The sequence below is a fragment of the Paramormyrops kingsleyae genome, chromosome 3 (genome assembly GCF_048594095.1).
Source record: "Paramormyrops kingsleyae isolate MSU_618 chromosome 3, PKINGS_0.4, whole genome shotgun sequence".
Taxonomy (NCBI): Eukaryota; Metazoa; Chordata; class Actinopteri; order Osteoglossiformes; family Mormyridae; genus Paramormyrops; species Paramormyrops kingsleyae.
In genome coordinates, this window is record NC_132799.1 from 20,573,805 (window position 1) to 20,592,710 (window position 18,906).

Genomic DNA, 18,906 nt, shown 5'->3' on the forward strand with positions numbered 1-18,906 from the left:
CTGGGCACATGTTTATATGGTGTTAATTTCAGTCAGATTGCTGAGTCATCTCTTTTTTTTCCAATCGCCATATATATTACATATAGTACTCTAATTTATTACACTCAATTTTTGGTGTCTAAATGTGTCTCTCTGTTCAGTTTATAATGAAGCTCTATGAATAGTCACTTCTAAGCTCAGAGAACCTTATAATAATAGACAGTAAGAACCACCCCATGAACCAATAAGAAGTGTCTTTGAAATTTTTTTAAGTAGCTTTTTCCTTGTGTATCGTGAATTGGCCTACTTATTAGGACAGTCAATGTTTTGTTGACCTTGACATAACTAAAGTAAAACCTGTACATCATCAATGGGTTTCTTTAATCACAAGGTTTGTTCTCTGCTGAGATATAGTCCCATAACCAGCGGCCTTGTCAAAGATGAAACCATTTTTGTGGTGGCTTTTGTCCTTTATTGACCATTTCTTTGGAACTGTTGAGCCTAATTGTGAGTGTTTGATCGAGGGTAGATTATTATCAGTGCGTTTGTGTACATTTTCAAGGCGTTTATCTTCCTGATTTCATGCAGACAGTCTGTTCATTATGATGTGTGCATGTCTTCACCATAATCTGCCTCCTCTCATGGCTCCTCTATCGCCCTCCGGTGTAGAAGTGTTAGAGCGGCTGACTGGGAGATGGAGGACGAGGAACAGAGCCACTACGTCACCCAGCTGAAAGAGGAGTTTGATAGCTGCGACACCAGTGGCACAGGCTGTCTTGACAAGGAGGAGCTGACGGCTCTGTGCCACAGACTACGGCTGGAGACCCACGTCCCACTGCTGCTGGCCACCCTGCTGGGCCCGAACCAGCTCGGTCGGGTATGAGAGCATCACCTGCGGCCTGGTCATCATGTCCATGTTAGTTTGTGTGACAGAGCCCTGTTTTCTGGTTCTGCCGGTACTATAGTCACAGGACCTCGTGGTCATGCCGGTGAGGGAACTGTTCTCGCATGTGATCTCCATTTTTACACTGATGCCTCTTTGGATGTTCCAGGTGAACTTTGAGGAGTTCAAGGAGGGATTTGTGGCAGTGCTATCACGCTCCCTGGACATCAGCACCTCGGAGGAGGACACCAGCTACCTGGAGCCCGGTTTGTAAATTACATGCGAAATACAATTGTATCTAAATGTTACAATGTGTCCCTGACCATTACAGCCAGCGCAGAGGTTGCTGACCTTACGGTAGAGCATGGAAAGGGTGTGTGAGCTTATGGTGTCATCTGACGAAGCTGCGTTTGTGAATCTCAGTGACAGGGAGCAAACCTGGGTTTGTAAGGGTGCCAAAGGATGCACAGCAGCCACAGATTAATAATGTGCCCGCTCAGGTGGGGGTCAATAGGCACTTTCAAACCAAAGTTCAGGAACCTGGCCCCTGGTTACAAATTCCTGGGCTGTCTCAATTGGAGACTCCTGACCAGTTGTGTGTGACTTTCACACTATACAATAGAACTGGGACTTTTATGGGAAGTGAACATTAGAGACACAAAAAGTTTGCAGGTTAAACTTCACACATAATGCAGAACTACACCGCCACTCCAAACAAATGGAGAATTACCAAGTAGTTTTGTTAAGCTATTTGTTAGTTACTGGGGAGGGAGCAATTGCAGTCAAAAAGGGGACACAGACTTCTATTTATATTTTATTCATATGAACTGTAACATATTTATATTTCATTATTAAATATGTCCAGCAGATCAATCTTTCAGTTTCACAGAATTAAAAAAATGGTTTAACATATTCCACTAATGAGCGTTGGCAAGTTTCTCTGTCGGCCCTGGTGATATTAGACAAAAGTATATTAGTAATCGATCTAATTTTCCAATGCAGAAATATGGAGATGCAAGCAAGATAAATGTATTTATTAACTGTAACTGAAGTACAAAGATAATTCCATCTGCTCAATTTTTTCTCTACTGGTCATTTCTCTTTTCTCCCCACTTTCACATAAATTAGTGCTGGTGCTTGTGGTCAACCAATCAGCATGATTCACTGTAGTTGCCTCCCTAGTGTTGTTCGAACAAAAAGTACCTAGTCTGGAATAGGTACTAAAAAAAGGGTTCCGGAACTGCCTCTAAGGAACTACAATCGGGCTGAGTTCGTGTGGTGTGAACCTGACAAAAGTTCCTGGTTCAGGAAAACGGTACTGGTTCCAGATAAAAGTTCCTGTGATGTGAAAGCGCCTAATCAGTCCGTGACTGATATGCTTGCAAGGATTGTGCCTCCCCGCTAATCAATTTAAATGAATTCAGATGTACTCTTAGTACCGGGTCCAGAACAAAATCACTAAGTTAAATGTACATATGATAAGGGAATTGAGCAGAATTCCTGCTTATATCACTGAATGTCTAGATTTGCAGATACAGATAATGATTTGCAACCTTTCCTAGACATTAACAGTTGAGAGCATAGGTGTGATGGCGTAACTGTTACCTCAGATTTTCTGTTTGGTGGGGGCAGCTTCCATACATGGGGCAAGGAGGAATTTCCTGTGTCCAGCTAGGCATGAAATGGTCATGGGCACCAATGACTAGCTTGAGCTGAACTGTTCGACCGGCTTATCTTGCTGTCCTGTTCTGTGACATTGACACATGCAGCTGAATTTTAATGGTGTTTGCTAAGCTGGTGAATGAACTAATGAACAAGTAGATGACTGCTGTAGTTGTGTTTGTCATTAGTAAGTTGTGTTCATTAGGTACAGCTGTTCAAATGTGGTTGTTTATTAGGATGGAGTGGCTGTGAACTCTGCATGTCTACCTATTTTGTCAGCTGTGCCTGAGGAAGTGAAGCCTAAATTTGTCAAGGGTGCCAAGCGGTACGGGCGCCGCTCCAGGCCCGACGGACCCATTTCGGAGCTGACAGTCAACTCTGAGGAAACACCGTCCTTCAAAACGGACCAGGACAAGGCCCCCATCTCAGGTGTCCAGGGGACAGGGCTCAGGAGGTCTACCTCTCTGGAGAGTGTGGAGGTGAAGCGAGTGTGTGCAGTTCTTACTGTTATTATTGTCATTGTTAGTAAAGGTGGCTCATGAGTAGCTCTTGCCTTCCACCTCCATTGGTCAGGGTGTCAGTCCCGCCGTCGCTCTGTGCCTGGCGTTGTCATGCTCTCTGTCTCATGCTATTGAAGCAGGACAGTTACCTTGTGGCTGTGGTACTCCCCTTATATACTTTAGCAGAGATGCTGTAATCAGCCAGTCACACGTCCTCATGGTGATGATCGGTGAGCAAAGCGTAAGCGATTCTAGACCCAATGTAGAGGGTATTTATTGTCTAAGCTACCCTGAAAAATAATTTTTCTAAAACAATATAGCAATTTATCCCATATATTTGTATAAATTCTGTAACCGCTGCTCTGCAAAATGTGTTGTGGGGGACTCCCCTAAGGGCCAAATCTTAGACGTCCCTGGATGAAGGTAGCAGGCTTTTACAGATCACTACACTTAACTGATAGCTTGGTTTAGGTCTAGTATCATTTGTAGTCTTGTTAGGTTGGTTTATTTTTTTGTATAACATGTTTAATCCCTGTTATGCAAACCACCCATATCACTATTACAGCCCGATAGATTATTCTGGTTTTCAGTTGGTGCACCCCACGAATACCACCGTACCAAACCTGCACCCTCTCCCGGGGTGCAAAAAGCCCAGCTAGTAGTTAATGCTCACAGCACTGTGTTGCATATATAAGAAATTGTGAAGCTCTGAGGTGAATAGTGAGTTGTGTCTCTGCCTATGGGAGGGGCTCTCATGAAGTCAGATCAGTGAGATGCATTGTGGGGATCAGAAACTGTACTGTACTGTCACATTGAAGCATGAATGGGATGTTTCATGGAGGGACTGTTATTTAAATGATTAATCTATCTTAAGTGTAAGGTTTTTGTTTCGTGTAGTTCACTTATGTGGACAGGCTGCTTTTTAAAGAATATTCATGTTTTTAAATGCCTATTCATGTTTGTGCGGATGTTAATAGCAGATGCTAATTCAGTACTTTTGTATACGTTGGTGACCTGTACAGGATGGGTGAGTGAATATGGATGTCTTGTGGATTTGATCAGTGCTACATACAGTGGATATAAAGGTCACACACCCCTGTTGAAATGGTTTTTGTAATATCAAAAATGAAACCAAGATAAATCATAGATTTTTTTCCACCTTTAATGTGAAATTCGCAGTTACGCATGTGCTCAGGCTGCTGTTGTGTGAGGAGACCTTATGCCACTGGGCTTCATGCTCTCAAACTCTATACTGCATCAGGCTGTGATGTTAAGACCATGTTCTTTTGGTGTTTTGCCCTCAGAGTATCAAGTCGGATGAAGAGACTGGAAGCAACAAGGGGGCAAATTCGCAGACGTTCGAAGCACACGGTTTGTCGGTGTGGGTGTGCTCTCCCTGCTGCTGCACCTGGATTCCCTTCCTCAAGCCTCGTTCATACGTCACTTGTGCCGTTAGTCCTGTGCATAGACTTTTGTGGTCATACTACATTTGTCTGTGTACTCGGAGAGCTGCAATCACAGCATGTATACATCAGTGATATTCCACCACATCAGCTGAGGGCAAATGTTCTCTGCTTGGTCTGAATGAATAAGTCCTTTGTATATGTGGATACCGCCACACCATCTGGCACAGCAGCTCTTCAAAATCATTTTTAACTACTGTTCTTCTGCTCTTTCTTCGTTGGCCTCCGCTTGTGAAAATCAGTGCTGCCACCTACTGGAAACACCTAGGCAGGCACCGACAGTTTCTTGGGCTAGACCCAAAATCTGAGCTGCATGCACAGTCTGTACAGACACTTCTCATGATGAAATTTACGTGTGTGGACTGTAACAGCACGTGGAAGAGTGGGTATGAGCTAGGCTTCATACAGACTGATACAACAGCCAGGTGATCTTCACCCCTGTGTAAGCTTAAGGCTCTCCAGTTAATCCTTATTTGTCTTGTGCAGATTGTTACCTCTGTGTCATCATACCCGCTGATGCTCAGGGTACTCTGTGTGCAGCCCCGTTATTTCACCTCTCACCCTCCCCAGGCCAGTTGCAACAATGGAAGCACGCCAATGCTGGGAGTCCCCGGCATGCCCCCACCCCACTGACGGACTCAGCAGGGGAGGGAATGGGAGAGGTCTGGGCCGAGCTGGGGGTAGGCAGCAGTGGCTTTCTGGACAAGCAGGAGCTGTCGCTGGTGTGTGACAGCATTGGCCTCAGGGACCTGGACACCGAGGTAAAGGTCCAGGGTCTAAACTCAGTATGCAGGTTCAGAATAGTCATCCTGGAGAACTGAATAATCCTGCAGACTAATGGTGTTTCATGACTTGAAAATTTCAAACATCTTAAAAAGGCACTATAAAACAGCTGACCAGAATTCATGATACAAATTTATACGAACAAATACTAATTCCGCTAGCATTTGATGTTAACACTGTCGCATTGTCACAGACTTGTTAGCAGAAATTAGCACACAGTAAATCATGATTTACACCGTGTGAGTGATGAAGCATCTGTGTTGTCACTCACCAAACCTGGCAACGCCTTTACCAAGCCGACCCTTCTGCAGTGGAAAATCAAAGCAAGCTGGAACCGTGCTGTGACTAGTCTCTCTTTGCGGTACAGGTTGGGTACGCCTCAGTTCCTTTGGCACAGTCAGGTCAAAATATCAGTCAGTATCATTACCTTTGCCCATAATATGCCTAGATTAGATCATTTAACCAATAATTGTTTCAGTTATTCATTTTCAGTTAATCACTTTCGATAAAATTTCCCATGGAGAGATCCATTTGCAAACCAGTCAAGGATGATGAAACAGGTCAATATCCAAGACACTATTTGAAAACAGGGGTGTAGCCTGTATGAAAGAGACAGGTGAAATACGGTGCCCTCCACAATTATTGGCACCCCTTGTAAAAATTTGTAAAAAATGGGTTAGAAAAAAATCCACCTTTTGGCGAAGCAGCTTCATCTCACATTGAAAAAATGAGGAAAAATCCAACGTTTAATTGAAATTAATTTATTCAAAGAAAAACAAATCCTTCATCAAGAAATAATAATTTTTAACAAAAACACATGTGCCACGATTATTGGCACCCCTATAAATTATAGTGAACACAATGTAACTGAAGCATGTTTCCCATGTGAATTATACATCTTTAAGTTGATTGGAGTGAATAGGAACCTTCAAGCTGTAATCCATGACTTCCTGATTAACTGCGGTACAAACATGAGGAGACACAGAGACCAAATTCCTTTAGTCATCCATCAACATGGGAAAGATAAGAGAACACATAGACCAAATGAAGTGTGCTGACCTTCATAAGTCAGGGAATGGGTATTAAAAAATAGCTACTCGCCTTAAAATGCCCATTTCTACTGTTAGGGCAATAATTAAAAAGTGGACATCAACTGGACCTGTTAGAACCCTGCCTGGAAGAGGACCCAATTTTATTTAGCCACCACATACAGTGAGGAGGATCATAAGAGAGACAAAGAATCCCCAAGGATGACTGTTGATGAATTACAAGACCAAGCAAAATCTTGGGGTTACTATGTCTCTGAAAAAACCATCAGACGCCCCCTTCATGCTAACACATTATTTGAAAGGTATGACAGAAAGAAGCCTTTTCTGTCAGTTACTTAAAATGTAAGTGCCAGGAGTTTGCAAAACATTACTACAACTTTGACTGGAATCAAATTCAATGGTCTGATGAAACAAAAATTTTGCTTTTTGGCAATAAACATTCAAGGTGGGTTTGGCGTAAACAGAAGGATGGATATGATGAATTGAACCTCATTCCAACTGTGAAATATGGTGGAGGTTCTGTGATGTTGTGGGGCTGTTTTTCCTCCAAAGGCCCTGGAAACCTCGTTAGGTTACATGGCACTATGGACTCCATGAAATACCAGGACATTTTATATCAGAATTTGGCTGCCTCCCCCAGGAAACTAAAACTGGGCCTTCATTGGATCTTCCAGCAGGACAGTGATCCTAAGCACATGTCTAAATAAACATAAAAATGGTTAGCTGACCGCAGAATCAAGCTTCTTCCATGGCCATCTCAGTCCCCTGACCTGAACCCCACTGAAAACCTTTGGGCTGAGCTGAAGAGGAGATTGCACAAGAGAGGGCCTCGGACCCTGGGTGATCTGGAGAGATTCTGTACAGAGGAATGGTCTCAGATGCCCTGCTCTGTATTCTCCAACCTTATAAAATGTTATAGGAGAAGACTCAGTGCTGTTATACTGGCGAAGGGTGGCTGTACAAAGTATTTAAAGCAGGGGTGCCAATAATTGTGGCACGTGTTTTTGTTAAAAATAATTATTTCTTGAGGAAGGATTTGTTTTTCTTTTTCTTCTTCATTTCAATAAAAGGTTGAATTTTTCTCATTTTTTCAGTGTGAGATGAAGCTGCTTCGCCAAAAGGTGGATTATTTTCTAACCCTTTTTTACAAATTTTTACCAGGGGTGCCAATAATTGTGGAGGGCACTGTATTCTTAAAAAGCAATCTAAAAAATGCTGACTTTTCTGAAATTATCCACTAGATGGTGCTCAATGAGAAAAATAAGAACAGCAGTGGCTACTTTATTGATCCCTGTGGGGAAATTCTCTTTACACCTCCCCAAACCTGCTCTGTCAGTGAGAGCAAGTGGGTTGCAAAGGGTAGCTGCCCAAAGCAGTGCCAAGGGGGCTGGGGGTTAAGAGCCTTGCTCAAGGACCCACAGATGTGTTGAGGCTGGGCTTGAACTGGTAACCTTCTGATCACAGACACAGAGGCTTAGCCCACTGAGCTACCCCAATGGGTATGATGTGTCTATCTACATTTCAAAAGTGCAAACTAATTAAAAAAACTTTATTCTCTGCAGACAATTAAAACTAGTAATATACAAAGCAGTAGCATTAGACATGAGACTAATTGACTAGACTATCACCAAACACGAACTATCTGCTTACTATGCAAGTCAGCTGTGATAGTCTCCATTATCGGTGTACTAAACACAACACAATACCTTTTATAACTATAAACATCATTTAAAATTGATGAAACATTGTCTAAACACAAGGAAAGGGTATATTAACACTTAGATTAATTTATGCACTCTATGTCAAACCAGCACTAACTACATCAACAGTATCAGCAAATTTTCCCCTAATTATGTAGCCAATTATAAAGGAGCCTTTTCAGCAATAGCTGTGGAGCCTTTACCTGAAACAGTCTAATCCATATTATGAAGTGTGATTAAGGGGTGTGTCTGTCCTGGGGCCTGAATGACAAAGCTGAATTTTTGGGTCAGCAAGAGACCTTGTTGGATTTGGAGGTAGTCTGGGCCACATGTAATGAATGAAGATAAGGTCCATTTAAATTGGGGTAACTTAAATACGACAAGTTAGCTGGTTCATCAATACGTCTCGCTTTGTGGTACAGACCCCACAGTACATGAACTTCTGAGGATGTCAAAGGCATCATACTATTACTTTGGAGCAGTGGTTCTCAATCCTGTTCCTGGCGACCCACCTGCCAGAATGTTTTCGTTCCAACCCTACCTTAATCAGGCTTATATGGTCCTTAATAGGCTAAAGCCGGTTTCAGACCGAACGCGGCATACACTACTCTGCGCTCCATGCCTTTGTTGAACTTTGACCGCTGCACGCTGAGACGCTTTGTCTCGCGATCAATAGAAACAAGGCACCGAACCGGGCACAGAAAACGAAATGGAGGAGGAGACTAGTCCCAGCACGGTTCCAGCTTGCTTTGGTTTTCCACTGCAGAAGGGTCGGCTTGGAAACTTAGATTGTCCGTGTCTGAGTTCCCAGAGCTATATCACATTGTCTCTTGTTAGGACATGGAGGCTCTCTTCAGGAAGCTGGACAAGGACCAGGACGGCAGGGTCAGCCTCAAGGAGTTTCAGAGGGGCTTCTTCAAACACGGGATGCTCCTCAAACCTAGCACATGCTCTACCCCTATTCGCCCCCAAGCCCAGCATGTAGCAGCAAAGGTCAGCTATTCTCCATCAATATGGCTAACCTTACGTGATGCTGAAGAGACTCTATTTTACTGTTGTGTTTCGCTTACCACGAGTTTATTTCACCTTAAATACAAGAGAGATTTCCTTTTCTTGAATGTTTTTTTCCATATAATAATAATAATTTTAAAAATTAGTTTGATTTTGTAAGTGATTTAACTTAAATATAGTACCAAGTTTGCAAAAGGAAGGAATGAAATAACTAAGAACCTGGCATGTATTTTCAAGCACTTAGTAAGTTGGGTAAGTGACCAATTGGCTTACTCTCCCATCAATTTCATTTGCTCCAGTCAAGGGCCAATTAGTTAATTGGCAGCTGTGGGCGGGGTTGGTTTTACCCTCCGCATAGAGTAGAACAGCAACATGTGCAGTGGGGCCATGTTCACAGTGATGTCCTACATGTCGAGCTTCTCTGGCTGTGGCTTGCTGCCTTGGGCTAGGAGGGATGGCCGTCATTCGTCCTTGAGTGAAATTGTTTGCTCTTCCCAGGTAAAGCAGCGTGATCTGTAGTGCTGTTTATGCCTCAGATACTGGGGCTGTTAAACTGGGCAGCAGGAACCCGTAGGAGGTGGGGCTTGTTTGCAATTATGTTATACTGATCACGGTCCTGTACTGTAGCAGCACTTGGTTGTTTTCTCCTATGCTAAATATGTAGTCTTCGTGACTTTTTGTTGACTTGGTATATCACTGGTCAGCAATGCTGTCAATCACGAGTGGTCAAGGTTATTATACGGATTAATGTGTTAGGCTTGTCAGATCGTCTGACGTCTGTTCCACTTTTCACCGAGAATCAGTTTGCAGTTTCATTTGTGAGTTGATTAACATGCTAAGTAGTGTGCTTGTAATTAAAAAGCATAAACTTCTGAACACCCAACACACTTACGAATAATGAATAATTACCCTGTTTTTGAACACAGAGTGGACTTGGTCAAGAACAGATCTGTAATCTAAAAGAGTGTATGATCTATGAATGGCTGGTTTCAACATTGTTCTAACTGAAGAACCTGCAGTGACTGTCGGCTCTGCAGTGCTGGCGATCATCAGTCCGTGTAACACATCAGTCCTGCTCAACAGTGGCTGTGGCTGCTGCCCACTTCAGTCTGCCTTCCTATTACTGTGGGAAAAGAAGCGTTCAGATGACTCTGAAGGAAACGCACCAGTCCCCACATGGTGCCTCTGTGTTGTTTCATAAGGTCTGAGACTCAAATGTAATCCCACGCAAATCCACTCACTCTCTACTCTGCAGCTGAAACTTGGATTATGAGTCAGATTGTGATCTATGACAACAAAAGAAATTGTTGGTGTGGTTCAACAGCGTTTTAATTTTAAAGCTATTTTTGACCTGAATTTGAATGTGTTTGTTTCCTCTGGAGGGTGGTGGTCCCAGGGGAGCATGGAGGTGTGGAGTGTTCTCCCTGTGGGGTGTAAGAGTGACTTTTTTGAAAGTGTTTAAATGATTAATTGTAATTGTTGACACCACACAGTGCAGAACAATGAAACGAGTCCTCCTGCATTCAACCCCATATGTCACATTGTGACATAGCATTGGGCAGCTAATTCAGCAGCTGGCATAATTAACATAATTATCATTATACATGGTTTTATGTTGGTTTTGGCCCTGGGTCAGGTGACTGTGTCCCATCGGTTTGGTTTTCCCTAGCAGGTCCTGGAGGATGCCTCTGTGCAGTCCACCTCAGCCCCGCTCCTGACGGGTGGAGTGAGTCTCAGGCTGCTGACCCGGCTGGACAACGGATCGGGCTGTGCCAGTCCTGAGTGTGTCATCACTGTGTGGAGTGAAGAGGGTGTCAGACATGGCAGGGAGATCCTGCAGGTGCATTCGAAAAAACAATGGACTTCATTCTGGTGGTTTGCTCTGTTTTTGTTTTTGTTTAGTATCCTGTGAACATTTCAATTGACTAGACCTTCCCGCACCTGTTTGTCGTCCTCTGTCCTCTCAGACCTTGGACTTCTCTCTGGATGAGGCATTGAACCTGGCGGAACTCACCATGGCACTGGACAACGAGCTGCTGGTCAGCGAAAACATCATCCACCAGGCGGCCCTAGTGTCCTACAAGAGTGAGATCCAGTTCCTCCAGTATGTTCACTGCTCTGTCACCAAGCCCCTGCTGGTTTGGCTGGAAGTTGTGAATGCCTTGACGTACTTGTCTTTGAAGGCCGTGGGTGTGTTGGTTCTCGTTTTACAGGCTTCATCCATTAAATTAGTCACTATTTGCACAATAAGCCCCCCTCACTACTTTGATTTGTACATCAACCACTTATAAAGAGCTTAGCCACCACCCTGTAGGACTGGAATCACTGGAATGCAGTGCCTTAGTCAGTCACAGGTCTCCATCTAGAGCTGCTCAGCTACTGGTGACCAGGCTTGGATGTTGGCTTGTTTTAGCTGCTCAGATACTCTTGAAGAGCCAGTTTTGTCTTTTCTTAATTGATACTATGCTCAATATATTCTCTGATAATATTAAATGTAATTGCTATGTAGAGGTTCAGCCTCTACAGAAATATAGATGGATGTTGTGCAATCTCTCAGCACCCTTGTGCGTGACATGAACAGTGTTAATCTGATATGATCCACCTTAACCCCAGGATCCAGGCTGAACAGGCCTGTAAGGAGCGGGACAAGGCCAAGGTGGACCTGGAAAGGGCAGAGCGACGTAACCTGCAGCTGGTCCGGGAAGTGGATGAGCACCACGCCACCATGGAGACCCTCAATGAGTCAAAGATCAAGTAGGGCTTATCCTTCTGTGTTGGATCAGCAAAGGAAAAATATACTATCTGGCCAAGAATATTTGGGTACCCGTTCCAATTATTGGGCTGCATCCATTGCTATGACAGGCATAAAGTCTCCATAGACAGACACTGGCAGTAGGCTGGATCATTCTAAAGAGTACAGTGATTTTGAATGTGGCACCATCACAGGAAGCCACCATTGCAACAAAGAGGTAGGCCACTCAAGCTGATGGCGCAGGACCATAGAATGCGGAAGCATGTGTGAGGTAAAAATAGCCTTTCCTCAGTCAAGACACCAGCCACTGAGTTTCACACTGCGGCAGGAAGCACCGTCAGCTTGAGAACTGTCCATCTAAGGCTTTATGGACTGAGCTTCCATAGCCGAGCAGCTGCATACAAGCCTAATATTGCAGTGTGTACCACCAAAAAGCTCAGCTAGGGTAAAGCACATCGCCATTGGACTGTAGGGTGGGAATCCCCTCCACAAAAGGGCTGAATCAGGCTTCACTATCTGGCAGCCTGACAGAAGAATTTGGGTATGGTGCATGACAAGTGCAAAGACATTTTAGACAATTGTGTGTTTCCACCTTTGTGGCAACAGTTTGGGGAAGGCCTTTTTCCTGTTCTAGCATGACTCTGCCCCTGTGCACAAAGCGAGCTTCATAAATCTATGGTTTGGTAGGGTTGGTGGAGAAGAACTTGACCAACCTTTACATAGCTCGAACCTCGTTACCACTGAACACCTTTGGGATGACCTGGAATGCTGAGCCAGGCCTTCTCATGTGACATTAGTACCCAACCTCATTAATACTTTGGTGGTTGAAAGGACTCAAATTCCCACAGCCACACTCCAAAATCTAGTGGAAAGCCTTCTTAGACGTGTGGAGGCTGCTATAGCAGCATAGGGGGGCCATCTCCATATCAGTGCCCATGGCTTTGGAATGGGATGTTCAACAAGTACATGAAGGTGTTATTGCAAGGTGTCCACATACTTTTGGCCAGGTAGAACTTCACCAAAAGGCACCTTGTACTTTGAATTCTGTGGCCATTTTAATGTTGAGTAGTCAGCCTTCATTGTATTGGTGGTTTCCTACTGCAAAAGGACCTCTCTCAGATGTCCCAGCAGGTGACACTTTCTAATTGGTAGGAGTATGGAACAGGAGTACCGTGATAGGCTGACGGCCCTACGCAGCCAGACTGAAAAGGAGAGTGAGGTGCTGCTGCAGCAGGTCGATCGGGAGCGAGCACAGCTCCAGAAGGAGGTGGATGATCTGCGGGTGCAGGAAGCCGGTTTGCAGGAGGAGGTGGCTGCTGCCTCTCAGGTGAGTGCCATACTCCTGTTTCCTGGCGGCTCATCAAGGCTTATATACTGTGTGTGTGTGTGTGTGTGTGTGTGTGTATAATTAAGACTGATGGGTTAAGCTTTTTTTTGTGGAGGCACCCTGCTAAAATGTTAGCTTGTTGGACGTTGGCTTGGAGATCCCTCAAGCAACTAAGCTGGAGCTCATGTGCGACTCAGCTCTCGCTGTTTGTAAGAAAGCCTCAGTTCTGAACCACAGGATTCAAGGGATTCAAAAGTTTTGTCTTGTGTACACTGTACAGAGTACAATGAAATTGTTACTTGAATGCGTCTTCAGAGACTAGACAATTAACAGAGCAGTGCAACATTATAGTAACTGACATTGAATAAACAGACATTAAACAGCTAGCAAATAACATATGCTATTGACAGAGTGCCCATGGGTGACCATAAGAGTGCAGGTGAAGTGTTTTTAAACAGTCAGTAGCATGTGTCTTGCATTGTCAGGAAGCCGAATGTGCGCGTACATGTACATCCAGCTAGCATTAGTCTTAACCTATCAAGTGTCTCTGGTGACCTAGGAAAACGGTCAGTTAGAGAAGGAGATCGTTCATCTGAAGTGGAGGCTCCTCGACTCCGAGGCAACCATCTCGAGGCTGCAGAAGGACCTGGATCACCTGCTCAGGGACAAGGTGAGAGTCCATCATGTGACCTGCCGTGTCCTTTGGTAGTATCAGTGCAGTGACTAAGCCGTGACTGTTCTGATCTGTTACCTTGCAGTTTGGCAGCTTGGATGGCAGCCAGACAAGCCTGCTGGGCCAGGAGGAGCGCTTCGCTGACATCATCAGAGAGTATGAACAGCAGTGCCGGGTGAGTGAGTGATGTCATCTGGTGGGCGTGCCTTGTTAGCATCTACTCTGCATTAGCATTAGCTTTGTTGCCATAGTTTGTGGCTCTGCGGAATTCAGAGACATTGGTGGCAGTTTAAGCATCTCCCTGGATAGGTTAGGCTATGCTGAGGTTATGCTGCTGCCATCAGTCAAGTCTCTCTCTTTCTCTCTCTCTCTTCATGATTCTTGGGGATTATAGAACGTGAAGGTGAGAGTTTTTGAGGTTCAGCAACTTCTTGTCTGAGCTTCTGTGGTTTTCATGTGGTGTCAAGGACCCTGCAGGCACTGGATAGAGCATCCACACTACATTGATCTGCTCTTGATATTAAGATTATTAAGCATTATATATGGTCTGGTTAAGCATGCAACTTTGAGTTGTCACATGTACAAAGTTATTGTAGTGAAACTGTGTTTTACAGATGCCAGTGGTAGTAAGTGTGTGGTGAATATATTTTTAGGGTGTGTGAGACCTGGGGGATGTCTGAGGGCTCCTGCCTATGCCCATGTCCCACAGGAACTGCGGGACAAAAATGATGAACTGAGCTCTGAATTGGAGATGCTGAGGAATCAGGGATCGGGCAGGAAGTGCCGGGACGGCACATCCGCACACACCTGGTCTGGCCGTCGCTCTCTGATCACGGAGTCTGATTCTGGTACGTTCTGCTCACGGTGATGGTCATGGTTGTACAGCTCTACTCTCAACAGGTACTCTTGTCTGGTTCTTCACCTGATCCCTTATCTTCTTGTTTTGCTTGATAGATGACCCAGAAGTGAAGACAAGCTCATCTCCCCTTACCCGAAAAAAGATGGATAAGAACGGTAATTTAACTTTCAAAGTATGTTAACCTTTCTGCAGTTGAACATGAAAATAAATGGTGGTACACGTGACTCCTTAACGTGACCCCCACCAGTCCGGGGGACCCCAGAGAGTGCCCTGGCCAACATGAGCATTGAGACAGAGCTTGCTGTGGAGCAGCTGAAGGATAGACACAGGCAGGAGGTGCAGGATCTGAAGATTGAGCTGGAGACCAAGGTACCAACAACACAGGATGTAGTTTTGCCTTGCAGGGTGTGACCTTGGAACAGTAATGGTGGTTCCAGAGGGCACCTTGCAGTCACAGGGAAAAGAGCTTCATCAGAGCAGTGTTTTAACATGACCGTCTCCAGGTGAACTACTATGAGCGCAGTCTGGAACTAATGCGTTTCAACATGGAGGTGGAGCGCAAGGACATCTCGCAGAGCTTCAAGGTAGAGATCAGTGAGCTGGAGGAGCAGAGGGCACAGGCAGAGGACCGGGAGGCACGGCTGCAGGAGACCGTGGCGGAGTTGCGTCCACAGCTGCAGGTGGCCGCTTCTGAGCTGGAGCAGCGGGCCCAGCACGAGAGGGCGGAGCTGGAGCAGAGCTACTCCCGCGAGATCTCCAATCTGGTGCAGAAATTCATCTCTGAGAAAGAGCAGCTGCAGGTGGAGCTCCAGCTGAAGACGGACCAGGAGCTGCGATTGGTCAGGTGGGTCAATTAGGAGAGCAAATAATGTGACAGCGCTAAAGTGTGTCGTATGGTTTGTCTGCATGCTGACGTTCTGAATGTTAGCAGGGCTCCAGCTGTCATGGGATGTACCCCTGTGGGGAAAAATGACGGAAACCATCCACTTGAAGAATATACCACCACCACCCCAAAATTGTTCTGTGTAATTTCACTTATAAAAGTACATAAAGTAAATTCATCCATCTATTCCTCCATTGTGCCCTGGAGTGTGTTAATAACCCATATCCTGGGTTATTCCCTGCCTTGTGCCCATAGCTTCCAGGATAGGCTCCAGACCCCCACGAGCCTGTGTAGGACAAGTGGGTATAGAACATGGATGGATGGAATGGATGGATAAAAGTAAATCTACAAACGGTCTGTGGTACTGACCTGGCAGACTCCAGTACGAAACCCATCTTAATCTGGACTATAAGATTATAACCACTCCCCCACCTCAAAGATTTGACCCTCACCCATCCTCTTTGAAATATCCGTACAACTTGACCTCTGAATATAATCGGTCAGTGACCATCCTGCTGCCTTTTCTCCAGCTTTCTTGAGTGCATTTTGCTCTGGGTATCAGTTAAGGCAGTGGGTGCAAGCGTAGGTGGCTGCCTGTTGCATAATGCAGAAAGCTGCCCGGTTTAGGAGGTCACAGCAGCTTGTGGGGGGTCACCAAGCCAAAGTGGTGATCAAGGTATAAGTGGGTGTGTGCCTGTAGGGAGGAGGAGAGGGTGAAGCATGCCGCAGAGCAGGAGGCTTGGAAGGCTCGGGAGAGGGAGCTGCTGGAGGCGCGGCGGAAGCTCCTGCGCGGAAACGAGCGGGCCGTGGAGGAGCAGGCCCTCCTGTGTGGCAGCGCTGCCCTGGAAAGGATACAGCTGCAGGAGGCACATGAGCAGGAGGTCGAGGCACTGAAGGAGCAGCTTCATAGCTTGGAGGCTGAGCTGGAGGAGAGACGTGCCCGGCTGGATGGCTGTGTCTCCTCGCTTCTCTCCTTGGAAGACTTGGCTCAAGGTTTGACTGCAGGCCTGTGTGCCACAGAGGAGGAACTGAAGGTGAGGAATGACAGGGAGAGTGCCTTCCTCTGCAAGGTGGAGCAATTGACACAGGAGCTGAGGAGCAACCAGGAGAAGTGTGAGATTCTGCAGAAGGAGAAGGAGGTGCTCTGGGCCAGCTGTGCCCAGGTGACTGCCCTCTCTGCCCAGTGGCAAGAGCAGCTGAAAGCAAAGGAGGAAGAGCTGAAGATGGTCAGGGGACAACTGGAGGTAGCATGGGGAGAGCTGAGAAAGGCTCGACTGCAGAAGGCAGGTGAGGACAAGGCCAAGCTTCTGGAAGAGCCGAAGAACGAGTCTATCAAGCTAGAACAGCTTGAACCATGTGTCAGCTGCCAAAAGGAGGATTTGTTGTGTACAAAGCTGACAACACCCAGTGTCCAAGATGCCGGCAAGCAGGAATGTGAGAAGGTCAGCAGGCTGTTGGACCAGCATTCTCCCCATACAGAGGAAATGAGAGTTGAGTTATCAAAGGTCTGGAAAGACACACAGGACCTACGCTTCAGGCTGAAGCAGCAAGGAGATATGGTCCTGAACCTCCAGTATCAACTGGACCATGAAGTCAGTGAGAAAGTTCAGCTGGAGAATGAGCTCAGAAACATGGAGGTTCAACTCAGGCTTAAGGAAGAACTCTCTGAGGAGCTGAAGAGCAAGCTTGAGCTATTGACTCTCCAGCTCAAGGGCAAAGAAGAGGAGCTGTGTGGCCTTAGGGAGAGGCTGGAGGGCTCTCCTTGCCATTTGCAGCATGCCCTACTGGAGGCCCAGGCTCAGGCACGGAGGGCGGAGGAACAGTTTGAGAGGGAGAAGATCAAGATGAGGGAGCAGCTGCTGGACATGGAACGGCTGGTCATGGCTGTGGAGGTGGTGATGGAGCAGACTGGTCCTAACAGGTTTGTGATCTGCAGACCGGTAGCTCAGAAAACAAAAAAACAAATGACTAACATGCATCTGCCTCAAAGGAAGAAGCTGCCTGCAGTGGAGGCCTTGCAGCGCTGTGCCTTCTTCCTTTTTTTTCCTCTCCAAGTGACTATTATGCTACTAACTGTCAGTGACGTAACAAGGTTTTTATCCCCAAGAGTCGCTAACCTTCACTGTGGTAGCAAGCACGCAGACAGGCTGCGTCAAACACAGGAGTGTGTAATGCATTAATACTTTAGCATCTTGCTAATATAACCTGTTGACTGATATGCATGGGTTTCTTTTGTATTGATAACCACACTAAGCCATGATTTGTCTTTTTTTTTTCTTGTATACAACTAATCTGCATTGGTACATGATGGCAAAACCTGCTCAGGTTAATCTGGAAATGCCTTGTTAAATCAATGCTAAAAATAAATATTTTTCTCTCCTGTATGATGTGCACTTGCGGTGGTGCATGGTTGATCAGTTGATAAGTATCTGTTGAGAGTAACGTGGCCCCTTTCCCACCAGAGTGCAGCTTGATGAGGTCGCTGCAGAAAACGCAGTGCTGAAGAGCCGGCACTGCATGTTGCAGCAGGACATGCAGAGGCTGCAAGAAGAAGTTGACAGGAAGAGGTAAAGCAGACGGAGCGCTCTGTCTGGCGGATCCCGTGCTGTTTGGGGAAACTGGGTGTCACTGCCCTGTCTGAATACTACCAGGAACCCCACTGCATGTTCTTCAGTTAGTCCATCCTTGGTTGCATGGGATCCATATTTAGGAGTAAAGCCACAACAGCTTTTGCTTTCATGTTGATTGTCTAGGAAGAAACTGGAAGCGATGGAAAAGGAACACGAGCAGAACCGGGAGGAAGTGGAGAGGCTGTATAAGGAGGCAAGTCAAAATCGCTGACTTATGTGTTCCTCCATTATACAGCCAATCCATCCATTCATACATGCATGCATACATCCCAGCTGCCCACATGCAAGGCGTGGTTTGAGCCTACAACCACTCTGCCATCCTCCATGGTCATGTGACCTGTTCTGGTCATAAATGGCAAACGTTATCTTGATGTGCAGTGGTTTGTAATGGGAATTCTTGGTGGTTCAGCGACTGGCTTGGGCATTCTGGGTTCCCAAATGGCCCTTCTGTCTTCAGAACTCCGGGCATCGTGAGGAATCCCTGCAGCTGAGTAGCCGGAACCTGCAGCTGAGCGAAGAGAATGTGAAGCTGAGCGCACAGCTACAGTCTGAGCAGGATGCTGCACGCATACAGGCAGAGTTCACAGAGCGGTTGTCGCGGGAGCGTGACGAGACGGCGGCCACAGCGCAGCAGCTGCAGCAGATATCCAACCAGCGGGAGCGGGAGCTACACGGGCTGGAGGAGGAGCTGCAAGCAGCCAGGGACAAGGTGCCGTGTACTGGAGGGGGGGTCCTGCCTTGGGAAGGTTCTC

General features: G+C 46.0%; 1 protein-coding gene across 17 annotated transcripts in view; it reads left to right on the forward strand.

Annotated features, from left to right (window-relative positions):
• Positions 1–18,906, forward strand: part of ninl (ninein-like) — a 58,422-nt gene that overhangs the window by 36,013 nt on the left and 3,503 nt on the right. For 9 of the 17 annotated variants that reach the window (XM_072709805.1, XM_072709808.1, XM_072709806.1 and 6 more), the window contains exons 3-22: positions 649–856; positions 1,032–1,128; positions 2,804–3,003; positions 4,329–4,395; positions 5,058–5,248; positions 8,857–9,012; positions 10,700–10,870; positions 10,998–11,134; positions 11,644–11,784; positions 12,935–13,109; positions 13,669–13,779; positions 13,868–13,957; positions 14,492–14,630; positions 14,737–14,796; positions 14,889–15,010; positions 15,145–15,485; positions 16,225–17,445; positions 17,987–18,091; positions 18,278–18,347; positions 18,612–18,863. In XM_072709805.1, the coding sequence (XP_072565906.1) occupies positions 674–856; positions 1,032–1,128; positions 2,804–3,003; positions 4,329–4,395; positions 5,058–5,248; positions 8,857–9,012; positions 10,700–10,870; positions 10,998–11,134; positions 11,644–11,784; positions 12,935–13,109; positions 13,669–13,779; positions 13,868–13,957; positions 14,492–14,630; positions 14,737–14,796; positions 14,889–15,010; positions 15,145–15,485; positions 16,225–17,445; positions 17,987–18,091; positions 18,278–18,347; positions 18,612–18,863 (4,029 nt within the window). In that variant the 5' untranslated portion in view covers positions 649–673. Of the gene's footprint in view, positions 1–648; positions 857–1,031; positions 1,129–2,803; positions 3,004–4,328; positions 4,406–5,057; positions 5,249–8,856; positions 9,013–9,383; positions 9,529–10,699; positions 10,871–10,997; positions 11,135–11,643; positions 11,785–12,934; positions 13,110–13,668; positions 13,780–13,867; positions 13,958–14,491; positions 14,631–14,736; positions 14,797–14,888; positions 15,011–15,144; positions 15,486–16,224; positions 17,446–17,986; positions 18,092–18,277; positions 18,348–18,611; positions 18,864–18,906 lie in introns of those variants that run through there. The other 8 variants (XM_023821443.2, XM_023821442.2, XM_023821446.2 and 5 more) reach the window with 8 other exon arrangements.